The 21,153-nt window shown below is 44.9% G+C and overlaps 1 protein-coding gene across 2 annotated transcripts in view; it reads left to right on the top strand.

Moving 5' to 3' along the window:
• Nucleotides 1-19,775, top strand: part of NUDT3 (nudix hydrolase 3) — a 114,877-nt gene extending 95,102 nt beyond the window's left edge. The window contains exons 3-5 of one of the 2 annotated variants that reach the window (XR_014062068.1): nt 4,685-4,729; nt 6,009-6,905; nt 7,182-9,495. Coding sequence is in view for 1 of the 2 variants with exons in the window: in XM_081520022.1 (XP_081376148.1) it covers nt 4,685-4,729; nt 6,009-6,093; nt 11,846-12,024 (309 nt within the window). In the remaining variant the exon portion in view is untranslated. Of the gene's footprint in view, nt 1-4,684; nt 4,730-6,008; nt 6,906-7,181; nt 9,496-11,845 lie in introns of those variants that run through there. The other variant, XM_081520022.1, reaches the window with a different exon arrangement.
• Nucleotides 19,776-21,153: the final 1,378 nt, after the last annotated feature.

The raw sequence follows: 21,153 nt of genomic DNA, 5'->3' as shown, positions 1-21,153 counted from the left end.
TTTCTCAAATTAATCCAAAAATAAATATCTCCCAGGAATTTTTCAAAAGATCTGAGAAACTGATTTTTGAAATTTATGTAGAAGAATAAAGTTACAACTACCTGAATGTTTGTTTCATTATTTTCTTTACTTTTTTGATATTTGAAGTGTTTCATTTAAAAAGCAAAATTAAAAAATGGGTTGAAATTTCACTGGACTTATACTGGCTTCTCATCTACTTCATCTGTCTTCACTGTGTTTCTTTTCTTCTGTACTTGCTAAGTCTGGTGGATACCAGAAAGGTATATGTATTGAAGACCATGTATTTTTGTTCATAGGTTTCCTCATGCAGACATTTGCATTAGATTTGTTGCCCTGAACTCCTTTTAGGCCTGGGCTTATTGCTTTTGATAGAGGAAGATTTTATACTACAGCTCCCTGAGAGTTCGGAATTTTTCATTGGGAATATGCAGTTTTCCTCAGAGAGCTGCCTTTGAAATCAAGGGGAGTAGCAGAAAGCTTTCAGATACAGGTTCCAGCACACCTGACTAAAAGTGGCTTTAACAGCAACAGTTATTTTCCTGATGTAAGAGGTCTCGGGGTTGGCCATTACCCTGTTGCTCCAGCAGCTCAGGGATCAGGACTTTGGTTCACTTCTCATTGATTTTCTAGGCCTTTCCCTTACAATCACAAGATGACGGTTGCAGCTCCAAGTTTCAGATCCCCACCTGACAAGCAGGGAGGTAAAGGGTTTCTTTTTGTACAGCTCTTCTTATCATGATGGGATATCTTTCCCAGAAGCCTCTGAGAAACATTCCTTTCAGGAACCATTGACCCAGAATTGGGTCACACACGGTACCCCTAAACCGGTCACTGCAGAGGGCAGCAGACCTCCCTTTGTGGTTCAGGTGTGCCAGAGCTCTCACCTGAACAGAATCTGGGTCTTCCTGGTAGCAGGGAGGAAGGGAGAATGCTTGTGGGCTAGATAGCCATCTGTCTGCCACAGAGTCCTCCTGAGTGTGAAAAATTGGTTTCAGAAGGTGATGGTCCACTTTATGCCCATCCAAACTAAGCACGAAGCCAGGGATCTTTGTGGTGGGCCACCATTTTAGGGGAGGTTCAAAGGCCCATCGAGGGAAGCTTCTCAATGGCTCCATGGTAAAGAATCCACCTGCAGCGCAGGAGACACAGGAGACGCCAGTTCAATCCCTGGGTCCGGAAGGTCCCGGGAGGAGGAAGTGGCAGCCCACTCCAGTATTCTTGCCTGGAGGGCTGCAGTCCCTGGGGTCACGAAGAGTCGGACAGGACTGAGTGTGCACATGCAGAATGTACACTTCAAAGGCCCAGCACGTCAGTTCCTCTGCCTGGGCCTCAAGTACACCCCCTGGAGACTGAGGGAAGGACAAGACACTGGAGTGTCCCTTGTCATTCCAGCCCTTTCCAATAAGTATTTCCAATCCCAGTAAAACGCTGCCAAAGGAAAAAGACATTTGTATTCTTTTCCTTTTTAAAAAGTAGGCTGTTGCTCAATTAATTTATGTTAACTAGACTTCCAGTGTTAGAATTGATATTGTATACTTTGAAGTTCAAGAGACCACTCACCTGCATGTGGTTGAATAATGAAGGGCAGAGGCTACTTTATTTGGAATTCTTACTACTGGCTAAGATAGGCTTTTAAATAAAGACTTCTCTGGATTAGGGGCTTTTGACAGTACCGATTGAAATTGTAACTGCTTTCATATGATTATGAGAAAAACAGGCTATACCAGCACTGTGACTGGACCAAGCTTACATATACCCTGAATCAAGTCTTATCCCCAAATGTCTGAGCCAAATATCTGTCAGATGTGATCCTGACACCTATCCTGACCTGCGTGCAAGAATCATGTGAGAGATAAAAATATCTCTGTCCAGTTGCTCGTGGCAGCATTTGAGAGAGAACTAGGATATGAAAGTGGGACTGTGGAAGGTTGTGAAAAAGTAAAATGGTTACAGTAAACACTGTCTCAAAGAACTTTTGCCTCTGAGGAATCTTCTTACTAGCACTGTGGTTTTAAAGAACCAGAATCCTGTTGTTACAAAAGAAGAGCCTCCTCTTGAGAAAACTGCTAAAGCCAAATTTTAAAAACTGTGATAAATATAGGAACATTTCTTTGCTTTTACTGTAGATAATACTGTAGATATGGTAGAATCACCTTAGATACAATTCCCCCAAGTAGATCTCCCGAGTATTAGAGTAAAACTTGAAAGAAACATTTAAGGAACAAATAAAACTGTTGTTGATTTTGAAGTAATTAATTAGACTAATTAGAAGTGAAAATATGTGCCACTGAATTTCAGTGTACAGATGACAGCATTATTTGATTTACGTTAGACTGTAAAAATGCATCTATTTCATTAAGAAAAAAATGCTTTTATATTTTTCCCAACTGCTGCTAACACAGAGTAAATCATAGAAACATGTTGGTGTTGGATGCAGAAATTACTATAATTAAAAGTTTTAAATAAATTATATGTATTGTCATAATATTAAGATGATTTATGCCCTTAAAATTTGGGGAGTATTTCCTTTTCTGTACTTTGTTTTTGTTAAGAAGTATAAATAGTTGAACAGTGACTGCTGAAGAGAACTCTTTTCCACTTTGCAGAAGAGAAATGTGAATGATGTTCTGTGAACCTCTAGGAATCGTCCTTGTGCTGCCCTCTCTCCCAGCCTGCCTTGGGCCTCCCTCTCCCGAAGCCTGGCAGCTCTGCTCCCGAGCCCCGTCACTGTGGCAGAAGCACAGGTGACACCTCTCAGGAGTGGATCTGAGTGTGTCTGGGTGGACCCGAGACCAGCGCTGGCGTTCCAGATGAGCATAGCCTGCCAGCTCGTCCCACTTGTTCAGGCAGCTTCATTGGTTAATTCATGCAGTCCAGCCTAGCTAGTCTTAGCTGGCTGTGGAGTGCAGTTATTTCTGAAAATGTAGAAAAGCAATTTAAATAAGAAAAGGTACACGTTTGCATTCAAGTAGACCAAAAGCCACATGGGGAAAAGAATGGAGAAAGAAACAAGCATGTTGGCAAGAGAAAGGAAAATAATTCATTGACAGATAATTAGCAAAAATTAATTTCAAAATATAGCTCACCCAGGAATCTAGGCCTTTAAATTGGCTTCTATTGTTTCTATTATTAAATATCTCTAAAGAACTTTTGGAGAATTTATTTAAAATTTTTGTTCATTCTGTACAAACATACTGAGCACCTGCTGTCTTTAGAAAGTATATTTGCCTTATTTTTTTTAATGTATTGTACAAAATAACCTGGCAGTTATAGTAAAAAACATGTTACTGCATCCCCCATGCATTTCCAAAAAGCTAAAAAGACACAGCCTGACCCAAAAGCAAAGTGGATGCCTCCATAGACGAGAAACAGAGCGGAAGTGCAGAGGAGCGGAGGAAAGGTGCAGCCTGCGTGGCCCTGGGTGGCTGGCGGTTGAAGCCTTGGAGTAGGGGGAGGTCGGGTGCCTGATGGAGAGGACACCAGGAGCCGACACATAGCAGGATATGGGCCCAGGTAGGGAGAGGACACAGCCACCGCGCACAGTACCGGATGGGGCTGTTTCTGCAGTGTTCCCTGTGTGCCCTTGGAGAAGGAGCCCTAAATAGTCGCTCTGGAGAGCCTCTGACAGCAGCATCACAAATAAGCCCTTCACCAGTTGGAACGTGAATTATTTATTAACTTCAGATGCAATGAATGCTATAGCATGACCTGATAAAGAACTTAAATATGTTCAGGATACTCAAAATAAAGGAATAACTTCTATTTTGAAAGAACAAAAAAAACCTTGGAAACAAAGGCGTCCCTAATGGAAACAAGTAGCTATTCATAGATATGAAAAATATCAAATAAAAAATGGACTAGAAATGGATAACTTTATCCAGGATATGGTTGAAAAGTAAATTAGTAAATTGGAATATATTGAAAAGTTCACCTATAATGCATCAGAAAGACACAGATCTTAAAAAAAAAAAAAAAAACAAAAGACTGATGGGATAAACATTGTATTTACTACAGAAGCCTAACCACTGTGTAACCACTGTTGCCCTCTCCCCCTCATTCTCTATCACATGCTCTGTGCATTCCTGTCATAAAACTGGTGACTTAGCAGAATTACCAGACTATGTTTTTGTTGACTTACCGCGTTACTGTGCTCCTGCTGGGTACTGAGCTCTGTTTTGGGCATACAGTGTACAGACAGCCAAGAACAAGTCAGATAAGGGTCTTATTCTCATGCAACTTGAGTTCTAGCCTATTCATCACTGTGCCTCTGGCATCTGCACCACTGTCTGGCTCAGATTAGGCATTCTGTTTATATTGGTGAATGAAGGGGTAAATGACCGAAGTAATTCCTACCTCAGAATATCTTTGGTATGGCTGTGGCCTTGATTGTCTTGCTCTGTTTGGCCAGTTTTGCAGTGGTGAGAGACCTGGAGAGGAGAGGAGGACTTTCTCCCCAGAGCATATCCCGCTCTTTCCAGTCTGTGACACGGAGAACACGCTGTTACGACTCCCACAGACCTGGAGTCCACCTGAGCTGTGTCCTCTTGCTTTTTACTTCTGTTTTACAATTTACTTCTGTTTTATAAATTAGTTGAGAAGATTCAGAATGAGACCAGCAGTGTAAGCAATGTCAGTACACAAATTTTTCTTTTTTCTTTTTCAGGCTGGAGTAAAAGGGACATTGGGAAGATTAGTTGGAATTTTTGAGGTAAGTCTGTTAAAATCTTTGGTGCAATTGGTATTATATTAATAACCACATATATCTTGACCTTAGACTGTTCAGACTTCTGTAATAAAGATATCAGAAATAGGGTGGCTTATAAACAATAGAAATTGATTCCTAGGAAGTCCAAGATAAAGGTGCAGGCAGATTCAGCGTCTGGTGAGGACCCCCTTCCTGGTTCATAGACAGCTGTTTCTCTGTGTTCTCGCATGGCAGAGAAAGGACCAAACATCTCTAGGGTCTCTTTTATAAGAACACTAATTCCATTCATAAGGGTCATCTGTCATAACCCAGTAACCTTCCACTGTCCCCACTTCCTGATACCATTACCTTGGGGGTTAGGATTTCAACATGAAATTGGGGTGGGGTTAGCGGGGACATAAACACTGTCCATTGCTGTCTTTTTTTTTTTTTTTTAATTTTCTTTTGGCCATGTGAGATCTTAGTTCCCCAATCAGGGATCGAGCCTGTACCCCCTGCACTGGGAGTTCAGAGTCTTAACCACTGGGCCGCCACAGAAGTCCCCATCGCAGTCTTCATCTGGGAAAGATGCCATCTTTGTGTCACCAAGTTTTCAAAACAGTGCAGCACTGGGAGAGAATACCGTGCTCCCTTTTTAAAAATCCCATTAATCTCCTCCGTACAGGTAGAATTATTTGTAAGAATTGTTTTTCCCATCTCTACCTCTCTTCTTCTCCTCCCAAGATGTGAGAAGGGGTAGATAAGTGAGGAGGAGACAGGAGAAATAGGAAATGAGCAGCTGCAGCAGAAGAGACCAACAAGCACTTAGGCTGGAGTAGGGATTTGGAGAAAGTCAGAAATCAGGGGATAAAGATGAGCGGGGCTAATAGGAGGGGCCATGTGTGAGGTAATCAGCTTGCTTGCGTGAATGGGTCCCCCACCCATCACAGTCTCTTATCTTTCTTCTGTGCTAGCTAGTTAAATGTGCTTCATACCTTTTTCTCAAGAGGTCCCTGATCCTTTTCTCAGTATTTTTGAGAAGTTGCTCTTTGGGGAAGAAGAAGGAAAAACCAGGGTAAAGCCTTGGCTTTGGAAGCCCAGCCAAAGAGCTCACCCTCTGATTCAAGCGCGGCATGTTTTAAGTAGGCCAGCTGGCGCTATTCCATATCTGATTGTCGGACGACAAAAGTAAAAGGAGTCCTTGGATCTGAGCTCTCTGGACATATGCACTAGAGTCTGTTTCATTTATGTAATCTCAGCTCTCTAAGGAAAAACTCTCTGTCCCTCTCTTTTTGCCCTTCAGAACCAGGAAAGGAAGCACAGAACGTATGTCTATGTGCTCATTGTCACAGAAGTGCTGGAAGACTGGGAAGACTCAGTCAGCATCGGTAAGTTGTCCCCAGATGGCCTCCCAAGAGCTCTCACGACCAGCCTTGGCCACACTGCAGCTCTTCACCCAGAACCACAGACAAGAGCCTGATAAAGAAAAGAAATAACAGGAGGATGTGTTTAAATAAGCATGTCTGTTTTTGAACTTGTGAAAAGTACTGTTATATTTTTAAATGTTTAAAAGGAAGCTGAAGTTGGATGCATAGTCAACAATTAGAGACAAGGCCCGTAAAAAATAAAACCAGAATTGGATTTTTCTAAAACCAAATTGGATCCTCCCAAGCAGATATTAATCGTGGTCTCTGCATTCCTAGGCCTGCTGCTGCCACAGACCCCCAGTGAGAGCAGGGCTGCACTTGTTCTTGCAATGCTTATTCATATTGTTGGAGAAAACTGTGATTTCAGTGGTGGGAGCCCTCCCTCCAGTGCTGTGCAGTAGGTGCAGAGTGGTGGGAGTAACTGGGCACTCCCTGTACATTCATGTTATCCTTGAGGTGTACTCACCTTTCTCCTAAGGAGCCATTTTCAGAGATCCCAGATCAGTTGTATGTATATATATCTTTTGACCTAAAAAGTGAGGTGATTTAATGATTGGCTCATGGTTTTAATCTTTGAGTGCTTAAGGAAAAGCATAGAAAAACATAAAAATAATTTAATTTCTGTTATAAATTTGACAAATAGAATTTACTTATCAGAATCTCTCGATTGTTAGTATGTGCTTCGCCATCGTGCCTCTCAGCACTGGTCTGGACATTGTATGGCCTTTCAGGTTTTGGTTGCTTTGTATCTGATAAGAATGCAGTAAGCTGAAGTATAAATAAATTTGGTGAGGGGGTATTAAAAATAGACTCCTTGATAGCTGATGCTGGGGCCAGAGATGAGTGTGGTGTGGCAGGCGCTGTCCTCAGACTACTCTGTTGGGTCGGAGTTGTACACTTGTGATACTGATTTTTAAGGGCCCATTGCTCTGTTATTTGGAGAAGGCAATGGCACCCCTCTCCGGTACTCTTGCCTGGAAAATCCCATGGACGGAGGAGCCTGGTGGGCTGCCGTCTATGGGGTCGCACAGAGTCAGACACGACTGAAGTGACTTAGCAGCAGCAGCTCTGTTATTGACTATGCCAAAGCCTTTGACTGTGTGGATCACAATAAACTGTGGAAAATTCTGAAAGAGATGGAAATACCAGACCACCTGACCTGCCTCTTGAGAAACCTGTATGCAAGTCAGGAAGCAACAGTTAGAACTGGACATGGAACAACAGACTGGTTCCAAATAGCAAAAGGAGTACGTCAAGGCTGTATATTGTCACCCTGCTTATTTAACTTATATGTAGAGTACATCATGAGAAATGCTGGGCTGGAGGAAGCACAGGCTGGAATCAAGATTGCCGGGAGAAATATCAATAACCTCAAATATGCAGATGACACTACCCTTATGGCAGAAAATGAAGAAGAACTAAAGATCCTCTTGATGAAAGTGAAAGAGGAGAGTGAAAATGTTGCCTTAAAGCTAAACATTCAGAAAACTAAGATCATGGCATCCGGTCCCATCACTTCATGGCAAATAGGTGGGGAAACAGTGGAAACAGTGACAGACTTTATTTTGGGGGGCTCCAAAATCACTGCAGATGGTGACTGCAGCCATGAAATTAAAAGACACTTACTCCTTGGAAGGAAAGTTATGACCAACTTGGACAGCATATTAAAAAGCAGAGACATTATTTTGTCAACAAAGGTCTGTCTAGTCAAGGCTATGGTTTTTCCAGTGGTCATGTATGGATGTGAGAGTTGGACTATAAAGAAAGCTGAGCGCCGAAGAATTGATGCTTTTGAACTGTGGTGTTGGAGAAGACTCTTGAGAGTCCCTTGGACTGCAAGGAGATCCAACCAGTCCATCCTACACGAGATCAGTCCTGGATGTTCATTGGAAGGAATGATGTTGAAGCTGAAACTCCAATACTTTGGCCACCTGATGTGAAGAGCTGACTCATTTGAAAAGACCCTGATGCTGGGAAAGATTGAGGGTGAGAGGAGAAGGGGACGACAGAGGATGAGATGGTTGGATGGCATCACCAACTGAAAGGACATGAGTTTGGGTAAACTCTGGGAGTTGTTGATGAACAGGGACGCCTGGCATGCTGTTGTTCATGGGGTTGCAAAGAGTTGGACACGACTGAGTGACTGAACTGAACTGATTGCTCTGTTAACATCCAAACAAGCCTGTCACCTGTACTCCTATTGCTGAGAATTGACCATAATGAAACTATCTAAAATATGGGAAATAAGCCTGTTAGCCTTTCTTCACATAAGCCATTTTCAGGTGAAAAATTGGGTCTTAAAATATACAGGTCAGTGAATGACAAGTGATCCAAGGTCCATTCATCAGATGGAATGTTAGGCAGCTGTTAAACACGTACTTAAGAAAGCTGTGTACCACAGAGAAGTGCTTATGAGATTGTGTAGGTGAATGAAAACAGGATATAGAATTATGTGTATACTAATTAAGGCTACATCAGAATAGGAATTTGAAGTGAAAACAAGGATGAGGTACTGGTTTTCGCCTCAAGAATTGGCCGTGACAGACCGTTCACAGTGCGGGCAGGAGTGTGGTGAGACTGCCATGCCAGCACCGAAGCAGCACTGGGGATCAGCACGTCCTTCCTGGATGGCTGTTTGGCAGTGCATATCACTAGCCATATAAGGTTCAGATTTTTAAAATTGTAGCATTCTTTATAGTAATTAAAATAGCAGGCTATTGATGTCCAGTGGCGGAGAAATAGTTAAGTGAATGACGTTACACCCATGCTAGACAGTGTAACACAACTACTACATGTGATACTGAGAAGAATGCTTAAGAAGCAGTGTGAAGTGGAAAAGAAGCAACAACAACAGACAGTAATAATGCATTGTCTTACAGCATGTACTTTGTGCCAGGTATTGTTCAAATGCTTGACGTATTAGCCCTCACAACAGACTTGTGAGATAAGTACTGTTTATTGTCTCTGTTATATAGATGAGGAAAGAGGGGCACAGAGAGGTTCAGTAACTTGCCCAGGCCTATGTAGCTTATTAGAGCCTTTGATGTGACTGGAGCCCAGCAGATTAGCATCAGTGTCCGTGTTCCCAACAATAGCGCTTTATCAGGGCCTCCAAGGAATTCGAAGCACCTTAAAGCATGATCCCAATTATAATGGTTCAGATAGCTGTCTTTTTCAAATAAAGTGAAAGATATGCAAATGCACTAAGGTATTAAGAGTAGTTACTTCTAGTTTGTAAGGTTACAGGTAATTATCTTGTTGTTTGTGATTTCTTCTGTTTTTCCCAGTTTTAATCAATAATCTTTTGTTAGCTTTGTCAGAGAAAAAATAATAAAGGATTTTAAAACATGGATTTGAAAAAAATGTTGAAATACACTGAAAAGTTAATAGTGATTGTGTTGAGATTATATTTTCCTTGTTTTAAGAAAATATTTTCTTTACTGTAGATACATCGCTCTTTTTATTTATTTTTGGCTGCGCTGGGTCTTCACTACTGCGCCCAGGCTTTCTCTGGTTGCAGCTAGCGGGGGCTCCTCTTCGTTGCTGTGCTTGGGCGTCTCACTGCGGTGTCTTCTCTTGTGGAGCGCAGGCTCCAGGCACTCGGGCTCAGTAGTCGTGGCTCACAGGCTTAGTTGCTTTGCAGCACGTGGAATCTTCTGGACCAGGGATCAAACCTGTATTCCCTGCGTTGGGAGGCAATTCTTATCCTTTGTACTACCAGGGAAGTCCACTCTTTGTTTTTTTTCTCCAACTATCCCTTTCAACATCTTTTTTTTTTTTTTTTCAGTTAATTTATATTTGGCTGTGTCGGGTCTTGGTTGCATCACGTGGGATCTTTATTGTGGCATACAGGCGATCTAGTTGTGGTGCTTGGGGTTAGTTGCTCCTCAGCGTGTGGGATCTTAGTTCCTCTGTCAGGGATCAAACTTGTGTCCCTTGCATTGCAAGGTGGGTTCTTAACCAGTAGACCATCACGGAAATCCCAGATAGATCACTCTTAGACAGGATTTTAAAAATAAATACCTGGTTACAGGTCCGCCATCCTGGTAATTCTGGAAGCTGCATCAGCTTCATGTCTATTTTTGCAGGAGATAGGAATGCTGGCTGGGCTTCAGGCACGTATGTATCAGCCACGGAAGGCCAGAGGCCCAGGAGCTGGAGAAGAAACCACTAGCAGTGGTTCTTTCTAGAGTGCAAGTTTCACACCATTACTCTCAGTTCTTCAGTTTCCAGATTTCTTACCTATTTTCTGCATTAGGCATTTGTATAGTATTTGACGCATACAGAGTGTGCTTCCATCACCCTTGTTAGAAAAGAGGAAAAATACGTTTATTAAATGTTGATAACCATCGTGGTAATTTTGTTCTGTGTAGAAATATCAGTCAGAGATAGAGAAAATGAACACTGAATATTCACGGGAAGGACTGGAGTTGAAGCTGAAGCTCCAATACTTTGGCCACCTGACAGTGGTGCTGGTGAGTGGTGGTGGTTTGGTCGCTAAGTCGGGTCTGACTCTTGTGACCCCATGGACTGTAGCTCGCCAGGCTCCTCTGTCCATGGGATTTTCCCGGCAGGAATACTGGAGTGGATTGCCATTTCCTTCTCCAGGGGATCTTCCTGACCCAGGGAATGATCTCGGGTCTCCTACATTGCAAGCAGATTCTTTACTGACTGAGCTATGAGGGAGGTCACCTGATGGGAAGAGCTAACTCACTGGAAATGACCCTGCTGCTGGGAAAGATTGAAGGCACTAGGAGAAGGGAGCAACAGGATGAGATATGGTTGGATGGCATCACTGACTTAATGGACATGAGTTTGAGCAAGCTCCAGGAAATAGTGCAGTACAGAGAAGCCTGGCATGCTGCAGTCCATGGGGTCACAAAGAGTTGTACACGACTTAGCACCTGAACAAAAACAACAACAGAAACATCAAATCACTGTGTTGTGTCCCTGGAACTCATATACCATGTTGTGGGTCCTTGATGCTGCTGCTGCTGCTGCTGCTAAGTCGCTTCAGTCGTGTCCGACTCTGGGCAACCCCATAGACGGCAGCCCACCAGGCTCTGCTGTCCCTGGGATTCTCCAGGCAAGAATACTGGAGTGGATTGCCATTTCCTTCTCCAGTGCGTGAAAAGAAAAAGTGAAAGTGAAGTCACTCAGTCGTGTCTGACTCTTAGCGACCCCATGGACTGTAGCCTACCAGGCTCCTCCATCCATGGGATTTGCCAGGCAAGAGTACTGGAATGGGGTGCCATTGCCTTCTCTGGTGTCCTTGATACTTCAGCTTAAAAAAGGAAAGAAGGACTTCGCTGGTGGTCTAGCAGTTAAGAATCTGCCTGCCAGTGCAGGCACCATGGGTTTGATCCCTGGTCCAGGAAGATTCCACATGCCTTGGAACAACTAAGCCCATGCGGCACGACTACCGAAGCTTGCACGCCCTAGAGCCCCTGCAGCAAGAGAACCAGCCACAACGAGAAACCTGCACGCTGCAGTAGAGGATTGCCCCCACTGTCTGCAACTAGAGACAGCCCTCGTGCAGCAACGAGACCCAGTGCAACCATAAATAAATAAATAACTTTTTAAAAAGAAAAGAAACACATTCATGACAATGATTTCTGTGGGTTTTTTCCTGCATTTTCTCAAAAGTTACAGGGTCAGAAACCTGCTGCTGCTTCCCTTTTGTACTAACTTCTTTTACTCTCTGCCTCCACAGGAAGGAAGCGGGAATGGTTTAAAATAGAAGATGCCATAAAAGTGCTGCAGTATCACAAACCGGTGCAGGCGTCGTATTTTGAAACGTTGAGGCAAGGCTACTCAGCCAACAACGGCACCCCGCTTGTGGCCCCCACATACTCAGTGTCTGCTCAGAGCTCCATGCCGGGCATCAGATGACTGAAGATTTCCTGTAAGAGAAGCGAAAATTGGAAACGAGACTGAAGTGCAGGTCTTCCCTCTCACCCTTGCTCTTTCACCTCTCCTCACAGGCCTCCTCTTTCAAATAAGGCATGACAGGCAGCAGAGAAAGGGTTTATTGATAATGTTGCTATTTGGTGTTAAGTGATGGGGCTTTTTCTTCTCTTTTTATTGAGGGGGTGGGGGTTGGGTATGTAATTGGTAAGTACTTTTGTGCATGATCTGTCTCTCCCTTTTCACACCCCTACAACTCGAAAGAGGCAAATAGCCTTCCCTCTGCCTTGGATTCTGAAGTGTTCTTGTTTGTCTCATCCCAGCCCTGGCCAGATTTTTTTTTTTTTTTTTTAATTAAAAGATACCCAATATGAGATGAAACCTTTCAAGAATTTGTCCCCATGATGTACTGTTCAGTAGGTTGGTCACTTTCACTGCAGGATGCATTTATCTACACATTATATAGTGGACATATAATATGTAAATAAATGACTTTTAGAAGAGGCATTTGTTTTAATTTTTCAAGGTTTTGTTTTTCAAATTTGGGGTGTTTCTAAAGTGGAGAGCCTCATAATTCATTTGCTTTTTCATTTTTGATGCTAGTGGCTAGGTGAGTTTCCCCGCCCTCTCCTTTCCCCAGTTGCCGGTGTAGTTACGTAGGGTCTGGGAAGGGTTTGGCTACTTCATAGTGCTCCCAGGACTCATGCCTTCTCTTCTCGAAGCTGTGTTTCCACGCCAAGAAAGAAATAAGAAGAAACCTATTTTCTGTTTTATTACCAAGCCAGGAGCAAATGGCCTCAGCTCAGATCTGGAGAAACAATGCTAGAAATTGAATTCCTCCCTACGTGTTGACAATAGGGATTTGAACTGGATTCTTGGGATTACTATCAAAAAAACTGGAGCGTCAAGCACTGTTTCTCTCCTGCTGGTTTGGAGTTTTTTCCATAATGCTACTTACCACCGACCGCGGCCTCTCTCCCTGTGCGTCCATGCCTTACACCGCGCTGAGCTGGACATTGTCCTTGTGCCCTGGAGCACCCAGCTGTGCTTGGCAGGTGCAGCTGCACAGTCCTGTCCCGTTCTGGGTAACCATGTTACGTTCCTGAAAAGTACACAGGAGGAAAATTCAGATGTTTGCTTGTCTTTGTAATGTTATAGCACTTGTAATTGCAGCATGGAGCATGCTCAGAAATATTAAATTTATCTCCCACCGGGATGTGGAAGGTCCATCGTCTGCTGAGAAGTGGTACAGGAGAATGCTTAATCATTTACTAGAACGGCTACATAATGCATTGGCTCACTGCAGACTGTCCTGTTGGTTTTTGATACAGGTTGGATGCTGGCTTCATTTGCCAGTTGTGTTTAGTAGACAAGTGCGCAGAAAAGGGTCTAGAGACTGGGGGTGGAGCGGGGGGACCCTGATCAATCCCTGGCTTTGGGACAGGAGTTTGTTGCTAAACTGTTAGTGGCATCTCCTTTGTCAAAACACAGCCGAGATGTGAAATTAAAATCGTAGTTCTCTTTATTTAAAAAATCTAATAAACAATCAAACTTTGAAAAACTTTTGCTCTTCCCTCCCGCTAAAAGAAATGTGTGTATCTGGTAGGCCTGGTCATTTAATGTCCAACGTTTTGGGGAACGTCAGTTGAACTTTAATTTGCTATCAATTCTCGGTTTGCATCTTCTCTCCCAGTCTTAAAACACAGAGCCAAAAAGTGGGGCTGGCAGTCTCCTTAGCACCACTCTACCTCTGGGAGAAGAATCCTGTCCCCACGGAAGGGTCCCAGTGGATAGAAAGCACCGTGGGATTTGAGTCTAAATGCCAACTCACTGTCCCTGTGTTCTACTGAAACAAACACACTGCTGCTTATCACCTGATTTAGAGCGTTCTGGGGTTCTGTCCAAATAAATAAAGGGGACTGTAAAATAAATTCAGCTAAGCACTAAATGGAATCCCCAAAACACAGTCTTCCAAATAAATTCTGCCTTTATGATACAGAAAGTGCTTTGCAGGAAAACAGTCAGTACTACTGAAATAGGAACTGCAGTGTTCGTGTTAATAATAATTTGTGCGTTTTTAGTGATCTGAAGTTTTCACTGGGCTGGTGTAATAATACACTACCCTACAAAATCCAGTTTGGATTGTTGTTGGTGTCTTTGGGTCAGGAACATGAACTGTGCCAAGAAGTATTTTTCAGTCATGAATGGATCCCATTAATGCAGTTAACTGGAGAGATTGTGCTGCTGCTTCCTCAACAGACAAAAGGAGGCTTTGTCCAACACCAGAACTGTTGAAGCTGGTGCTTTTGTCTGTTGCACTGGGATTCTGATGATCGGGGCTTGGTGTTTTTCCCTCCCTGGCACCGTCAGTACCACAGCTGTCTCCTGATGTGCAGTTACAGCCCTGTTGTGATAGATTACTTAGGCGCATGGTCGCAGTAGCCTTTCTGTCTCCCCCAAAGAAAACAGAAAACAGAGAACACCAGGTTTACCTTACTTGCAGAATGTTCCACCGACACCAATTTGCCATTAATTCTGCAAGTACTCACCTTCAGGCTTGGCAGAAACAGGTTCCTTCCTGTGTTCAGGGCAGATATAAAGTCTCTTTCTTATAGTGAACGTAAATGTCTTGAGTCTGGCTGTTACTGGAGTGTCCATTGGAGTCCACCATACTCAGGATGGAGAAAGATAGTGATAGAATTTTTAAAATTTAAATTTGTTCATAATTTGAAGCCCTTGGGGAAACATCAGTGAAATCATGACTTTTTTTTTTGGACCAGGACTGTGTGTGTGTAAGAGAGAAAGAGAAGGACTACCAGGGGTCAGCTATGTTGGGTTTTTTGTAGCCTCTAGGACAGTGCAGCCCATGAAACAGAAGTCTTCATTTTTCTCGCAGCAAACATCACAGAATGGAAAAGCTGCGGGATTGACTGTTGTTTTTACAAATGTCTGCTGCCCTATCTGCCCTGGAGTGAAGAGGGCTCCCGCACTGCCGGGTCTGAGCTGAGGCCATCTGGAGGGGTCAGAGGTGGGGGAGTATCACCTGATGGAGGCTCAGCAAGGCCTGGGAGGTGGCTTGGCCACAGGGCTTCCGCCCTCTGCATTGTGAGAGCTACGGAAAGGGAGGCCCTAGAGTCCTTGCTGCCGGCAGCCTCGGGTGAGTAGAGAGACTGCCCTCAGAGTGTTTGCTGGTTTTTTACACTTGTTGCTACATAGTAAAGTTGCTTCATGGCAGAGAAATAGTTTCTGTTTCGATGTTAGGAGTCAGCCCATGTAAAGTCTCTCAGACTCACTTAGAAGAAGTCACCTTGAATTCTAGAAGGAAAAGCTCCTCACAAAACCAGGCTTCCTGTTCCCCTTTCTCTTCTCCACGTACAGTGCTCGTTGGAGGCTGCTTCTACACCTCCTCAGCCAGAGGGGTCTTCCACTGAACCTGGGTGTGCATTTCATACGTAACGTATTTGTCATTCCCACCCAGTGCTGTATTAACACCTCTGTTCATCTCCCCACCTGATCTTTTTTTCTTAAACAGCTTAGCCTGAGCCATATTTTGTTTGTTTAGTTTAGTTTACAAAAAGGATTTAATAACCACAATGTGATTTTTGCCACAACTGTATGATTTTTTAATATTTCTGAAGTGTTCTTTAAGCCCATCCTAGTTAACAGTGGATTAAGAACTAGAAGAAATAACCTGGAGAAATCTCCACATTGGGGTAAATTTTTGCTTAGAGAGAAACAAGAGTTAGATAGTGTAGCTTCATCTTGACCCCAAATACAGGCACATCCACATCTTTTCAAAAAATAGGGGACATGCAGGACAGTCAGCTCAAGCAGTTCTAGGGAGAGGAGATTGTTGGGGATTCAGTGATGCAGGTGGCTCCTCGGGTTCTTGTTCTTGAAGACTAAAAGAGGTCAGTCCTGAGGCTGTGCGGTGCATACTGCCCAGTTGGGGTGGGGGCTGTTCCCTTCAGAGCCCTGATGGGTTGGAGCCTACTTCCACAAGGCTGTGCAGCCTTTGACCTTAGTGGTCCCAGCCTTGCTCCATCAGGGCACCCCCTTCACCTGTCACAGAGTCCACACCATCCCCAAGAGCTGTGTTTTCCGTGTCACTTTAGATGTCACCTAAAGCAGTGAGACATTTTAGATTTTCAAGTAAATTGTGAATTGCTAAACACTGCAATCTTTAGACTATACTACATCCTGTGAGGTCATCACAAGTCCTGGGAACACGGAGATTTTAAGCAGACTCTCTTTGGGAGGCCAGGAGCCTTCCACTTCTGCCTCTGAAAGGGCAGCTTCACACTCTAACAATGTATTTGCATTAGCTTGATAACCTTTCAGGTCAGGATGGGGAATGCCTAGTCAGGCCATCTGAAAAAATGATACCTCTCACCTTCAGATTAATCCAATTGTCCGCCTAATCCCCTTAAAAATTAATAAATACAGAAAAAAAGAATCCCATTTGGTGTTGATTCTGCTTGAGCTGAGGCCAGCAGTCACATGATTTGATTTCATGTGTGTCTCTGCAGCATGAAGCTTTCGGAGTGAAAAGTGTGTCCCTCCCCTAAAGCTTTGTTTATCGTGGTGATTTGTGAGCCTGAGCTTGTCTTAAGAGAATGAGACTGTCCACCTGGCAAGGGGAGCACACAGGAAAGCCGCCTTGACTCAGAACTGAGCACCCCAGGAGGGCCTGTGCAGAAGAGGGAAGTGCTTTTGGCTGAAAAAGCAAGGTTAATATCTCGGAGGTGGCGAGTCACTGCTTCTGTTCCTCTTATTGGGTGGTTAGTTAAATAGGTTTCCTTCGGTTTACATTCCCAGTTCTTAACCCCAAAGAGGGGCCAATAGAACAGCAAAAAAGGCATTTAACCCCCTGGAGATAGGCTTTAAAAGATACAGAGGCAGCGGTCTTGTCATTTTCCAGGTTCATCTCCATTTCAATGTGCTACCCATCCTCCCACCCCTACTGCCACCAGGCCAGAGGTGAAGATTCTATTAATCCTTGAGTTGGGGAACATATATTCTGGTCTGGAACACTTACCTACTAACTGGCTCACCATCTGTGAACTGTGTTATCTGTGCGATGAACCTTTCAGGGAACTTTCCAACAATACAGTAACATCGGTCTTCTGGGCTTGAGGTCCCAGGCAGGCATTAAGATCAAAACCTTAAGGCTTTGGAACTCCTCAGGAAAAAAGCAAGAAAGCAAGATGCCCCAGTCCTGATGCTGGGCCTTGAGACTGGACTCCCCCGTCTGTAGAGTGGGGTAAGTGGCTCACCTTTAGGAAGTCATTTCTCCAGTGAGGTTGACTGTAGGTTCCTGCGGGAAGTGATACCAACATGAGCCTGGCCTTCTGAACACCCTTGTGCTAATTTGAGCAGCAGTAGATCCATGTACCCTCTTACACCTCATTTTTGTCCCGTTGGGTAGAAAACAGCATTTCAGGGTTAAGGCTTGGTCTTGCATAACAGATATGACTTATGCCAGGGAAGGTACAGGCTGACTGTGGAGACGCCCAGAACCAGAACAGATAGGCCTGCTCCACCTAGGGTCACTACAGGGGCCTGGCTGATGTTAGGGTCTTGGGGAGCTTCCAGAGCTCTGAGGGGAGGCCAGACTTTGAGGGCCTTCTCTTGGCCAGCAGGCAGCTTGTGCTCCTCCCGAGGATGAGAAGGATACGGAAGGGAGCGGCAGTTGTCTAAGCCATGTGCACAGACACGGACTTGCCCTTCGGCCTCCACCCACATGACTGAGAGCATTTTTTGCTCAGAACCCAAAGGGACTTTCTCCAAAATCCTCCGTTAGCCGGATCCTCTGCTGCTCGGTTAGCCTCTGAGAACCTCCCCCTGTCACTCACCTGTTCATGGACATAGGTGTGCTGCCCAGGGCACAGATGCACAGGGTTATTCAGGGCCCAGCATCTGCATAGTGTTGCATTTCGTAGTTAGAAAAACAGTTGGTCCACTCTGTTGTAAAAGGGACACAGTGTGGGGTGCAGGTTTATACATGTCAGGTCTGCTTTTATTGTTTCATAGTCTGAAAACATTCAAACTGGTTTATAATTGAACAAAAAGTTGGTGGTTAGAATAGGTACAATGTCAGTGCCTCTGTCTTAAGAAAGATAACTACCAGTTTGCCATGTGTTTAAGGAGGTAGTAGCATTTAAGGATGTTGTCCCAGAAAAGCAGGCATCTCTGGCCACCCATTAGTAGCATCTTTATACTTGCTTTTGTATAAAGAGCCCAGTCTTTAGTTCAGGGACCTTTCTCACATCCTGCCCATTGGCCCTGGCAGGGGATGGGCTCTGAGGAAGCAGTGAGGCCCCAGCCCTGTTCTCTGAGCCGCAGAGCGTGATTTCAAGCAGCATAAGGCTTATTTGAGGGTTTTCCTAACATGCTCACCTCCACTCCACTCTTGCTCCCCTTTCGTTGCAAGTGTGCAGTCTAGGTCCAGGTCCAGGTGCTGTCTCCCTTCGGCCAAGTTCAACAGGTATTTCCAGGGAACCCTTTGGATGGAAGCAAAGTAGCCAAGATGTAGCCTAGTTTAACTTCTTCTGAAGGACAAAGTGTTTGTCCCTCCCCAGTCATGCTTCTGTATGTTTTGTCTGAAGCTTAAATGACCAAGGCTCCAGAACTGAGACAGAGAGCCAGGGACCCACACACCCAAACCAGACTGTTCTGACCCCACCAGAAGTCTGCTTTTGTCCCCTTCCATCAGGACCACACAGTAAAGCAGAAAACTTAGCCTTCCTGGTGATCACCAGTCCCTCAGTGGACATTCTGCAGAGTGAGACGGGGTCACCTGTTGAGGAGTGTGCTGAGTATTTGTAGAAGGGGGTAGAGAGTGGAAGGACCAATGAGCTGAGCCCTCACATCCTGGGGAGAGGTGGCAGAATAATCTCGAACGAGTTCAACAGAACTAGGGAATCCAAGGAAAGGCGCCTGTTTGGGAGGAGAGGTTGGTTATAGTCCCTTAACCTCCAGGGACCTGGTGCTGCGTTGTGGAACTGGGCTTTGGGAGTATTGCCCTTACCGCAATCCCAGTGCGCTCTGAGACCTAGGAGCTCCCGACCCACAGGGGCATGGTCTTGTTTTCCATTTTTTTTCATTTCCGAAACAACCTTGCTTAGTATTGTACAGAAAATCACGTTTTCCTCTCTACCCGCTCAGAGCTACCAGGCCAGACATGGCCTCCTCCCAGTCTCTGCACAGCGTTCGTGAGGAAGGCTGTCTCAGTGCTCTCAGGGGCCGAGGGGAGGGGGACAGTCCAGAGGAGGTGGAAGGAAACTGAGTTTGCCTGCTTCCCTTTCTCTCCGAGGCCGTTCTTCGGCTTCCTTCACACCTATTTCCTGTGGGCGCAAGCAGCTGTGGAGGAGGGCTGAAAAGAAAGTCCAGGTTTGGGTCCGAGACAGGTACTCTGAGATTCAAGTCCCACTTCCCCCCTTTAATAACCAGCCAGCCGTGTGTAACCGTCCCCCTACTAAAGTATCCCCCGTGTAATGCCGGCAGCAGAGGACAGCAAAGCCCTCCCCATAGTCTAGATGGAGCCCTGGTATTACCCCTAAAATCCCACCCCATCCCACTCTGTTTGTAAAAACAAATGCTTTAACCTGTGAGTGTGCTGTTCCTTTCTATGTGTTAATCAGTTTTTTTCCACTTGAACTGTGTGGGAGGGAAGGGCATTGGAATTGTAGGTTGTAATATTGTGCCAATCAATAAAAACCAGTATTTCACACACATCCCTGCTTAATGTCTGGTCTCTTCTTTCTGGAAGTTTTCCTCAAGTCCTCACCAGTCTCATTTTTATTCCCCCTCCCCTCTCTGCTGGATTCTTGAGAGTTGCCCCAGAGATCAGAGGTAGCCCCGTGAAAGATTTGCTGTTAAGGGAATTCAAGTGAGGAATGAAGTGAAGCCTGGGCAGGCAGAGAGAGTCAGTGCCAGGGAGTCCCCGGCAGGTGCCGTGAGGGGCGTGAGGGAACAGAGATGAGCCAGACCCAGAGGTGCTCTCCTGTGTGGAAGCAGGAGTTGGGTGTGGTGGAGTCTGGAAGGGCTGAAACAGCGTTTTGAAGATGCATGCTGGTCGAACTTGCAGAGAACAGGGTATCGCCAGGGAGAGAGCAACATGAAAAGACAAAGGCCCCCAGGCCCTAGGCTAAAGACTGATGATGGGCATTAGGGGGCCGTAATAAAAAATAAAGCATGACGAGACCAAATTAGGGAAAACCCCCAAAAGCAGGTCTAGGAGTTTGGCTGCAGACATGTGAAGTGCTCTTGAGCAGGGCAGTCATGTAGAACCAGCCATGTTTGAAGAGGCAGCAGGAGAAGTTGGAAAGGAGCTGCCCGGAAGCTTGTGAAAATGCCAGGCCATGCAGACTCGGGGGGTGGGCCTGGGGATGGAGAAAGGGCTGGAGAAGCAAGAACAAGCAGTGTATCACCATCAGATAAACCCATTTATCTACCAAGGGCAGCTGGCCTCTCTGGAACTCTGGTAGCATCACCACTGGCCAAGGTTTGTAAGCCAAGAAACCTGATGTCTGTGTACCCAGAGAGTCTCTACCAGGACAAGACTCACATGAATCTAACTCATAAGAGACTGAGGTGTAGGTGCCTGGACGCCAGTTGGCTAAGTGTCAAAGTTACCTGAGTGCACCAGCTATCTGTGTGGGTAGCCAGTAATTTGGTTGCTGAACAATTGTAGTCTGATGACTTCATTCAACCACAGGGCAGATTTCCTAACAAATGGTCAGGGTACCCTTTCCTCCTCAGATTCTGATTCTGCAGGCCTTCTTTATCCTATGATTATCACCCTTCCTTCCCCTATCAAAGGAGTCTCTGTTTTGCCAGATTTAGTGTGTGCAATGAGGGTATGAACTATGAACTCTGATGCAAGCGATATATGCAAGAAACCACCAAATGGCCACCTCTACTTGGGATCTGGAGAAACTCTCCACTTGCCCACGTCAGATGTTTTTCTTTCTTTTTTATTTGGCTGCAACAGGTCTTAGTTGTGACATAATGGAATCTTGGTTGTGGCAAGTGGGCTTGTGCATTGCCCTGCAGTATGTGGGATCTTAGTTCCCTGACCAGGGATCAAACCTGGGTACCCTGCATTGGGAG

The sequence above is a fragment of the Giraffa tippelskirchi genome, chromosome 8 (assembly GCF_054371585.1).
Source record: "Giraffa tippelskirchi isolate mGirTip1 chromosome 8, T2T-mGirTip1v1.2.pri, whole genome shotgun sequence".
In the NCBI taxonomy this organism is placed as follows: domain Eukaryota; kingdom Metazoa; phylum Chordata; class Mammalia; order Artiodactyla; family Giraffidae; genus Giraffa; species Giraffa tippelskirchi.
The sequence above is the reverse complement of the archived record's forward strand: the minus strand, read 5'-3'. Positions and strand labels throughout refer to the sequence as shown.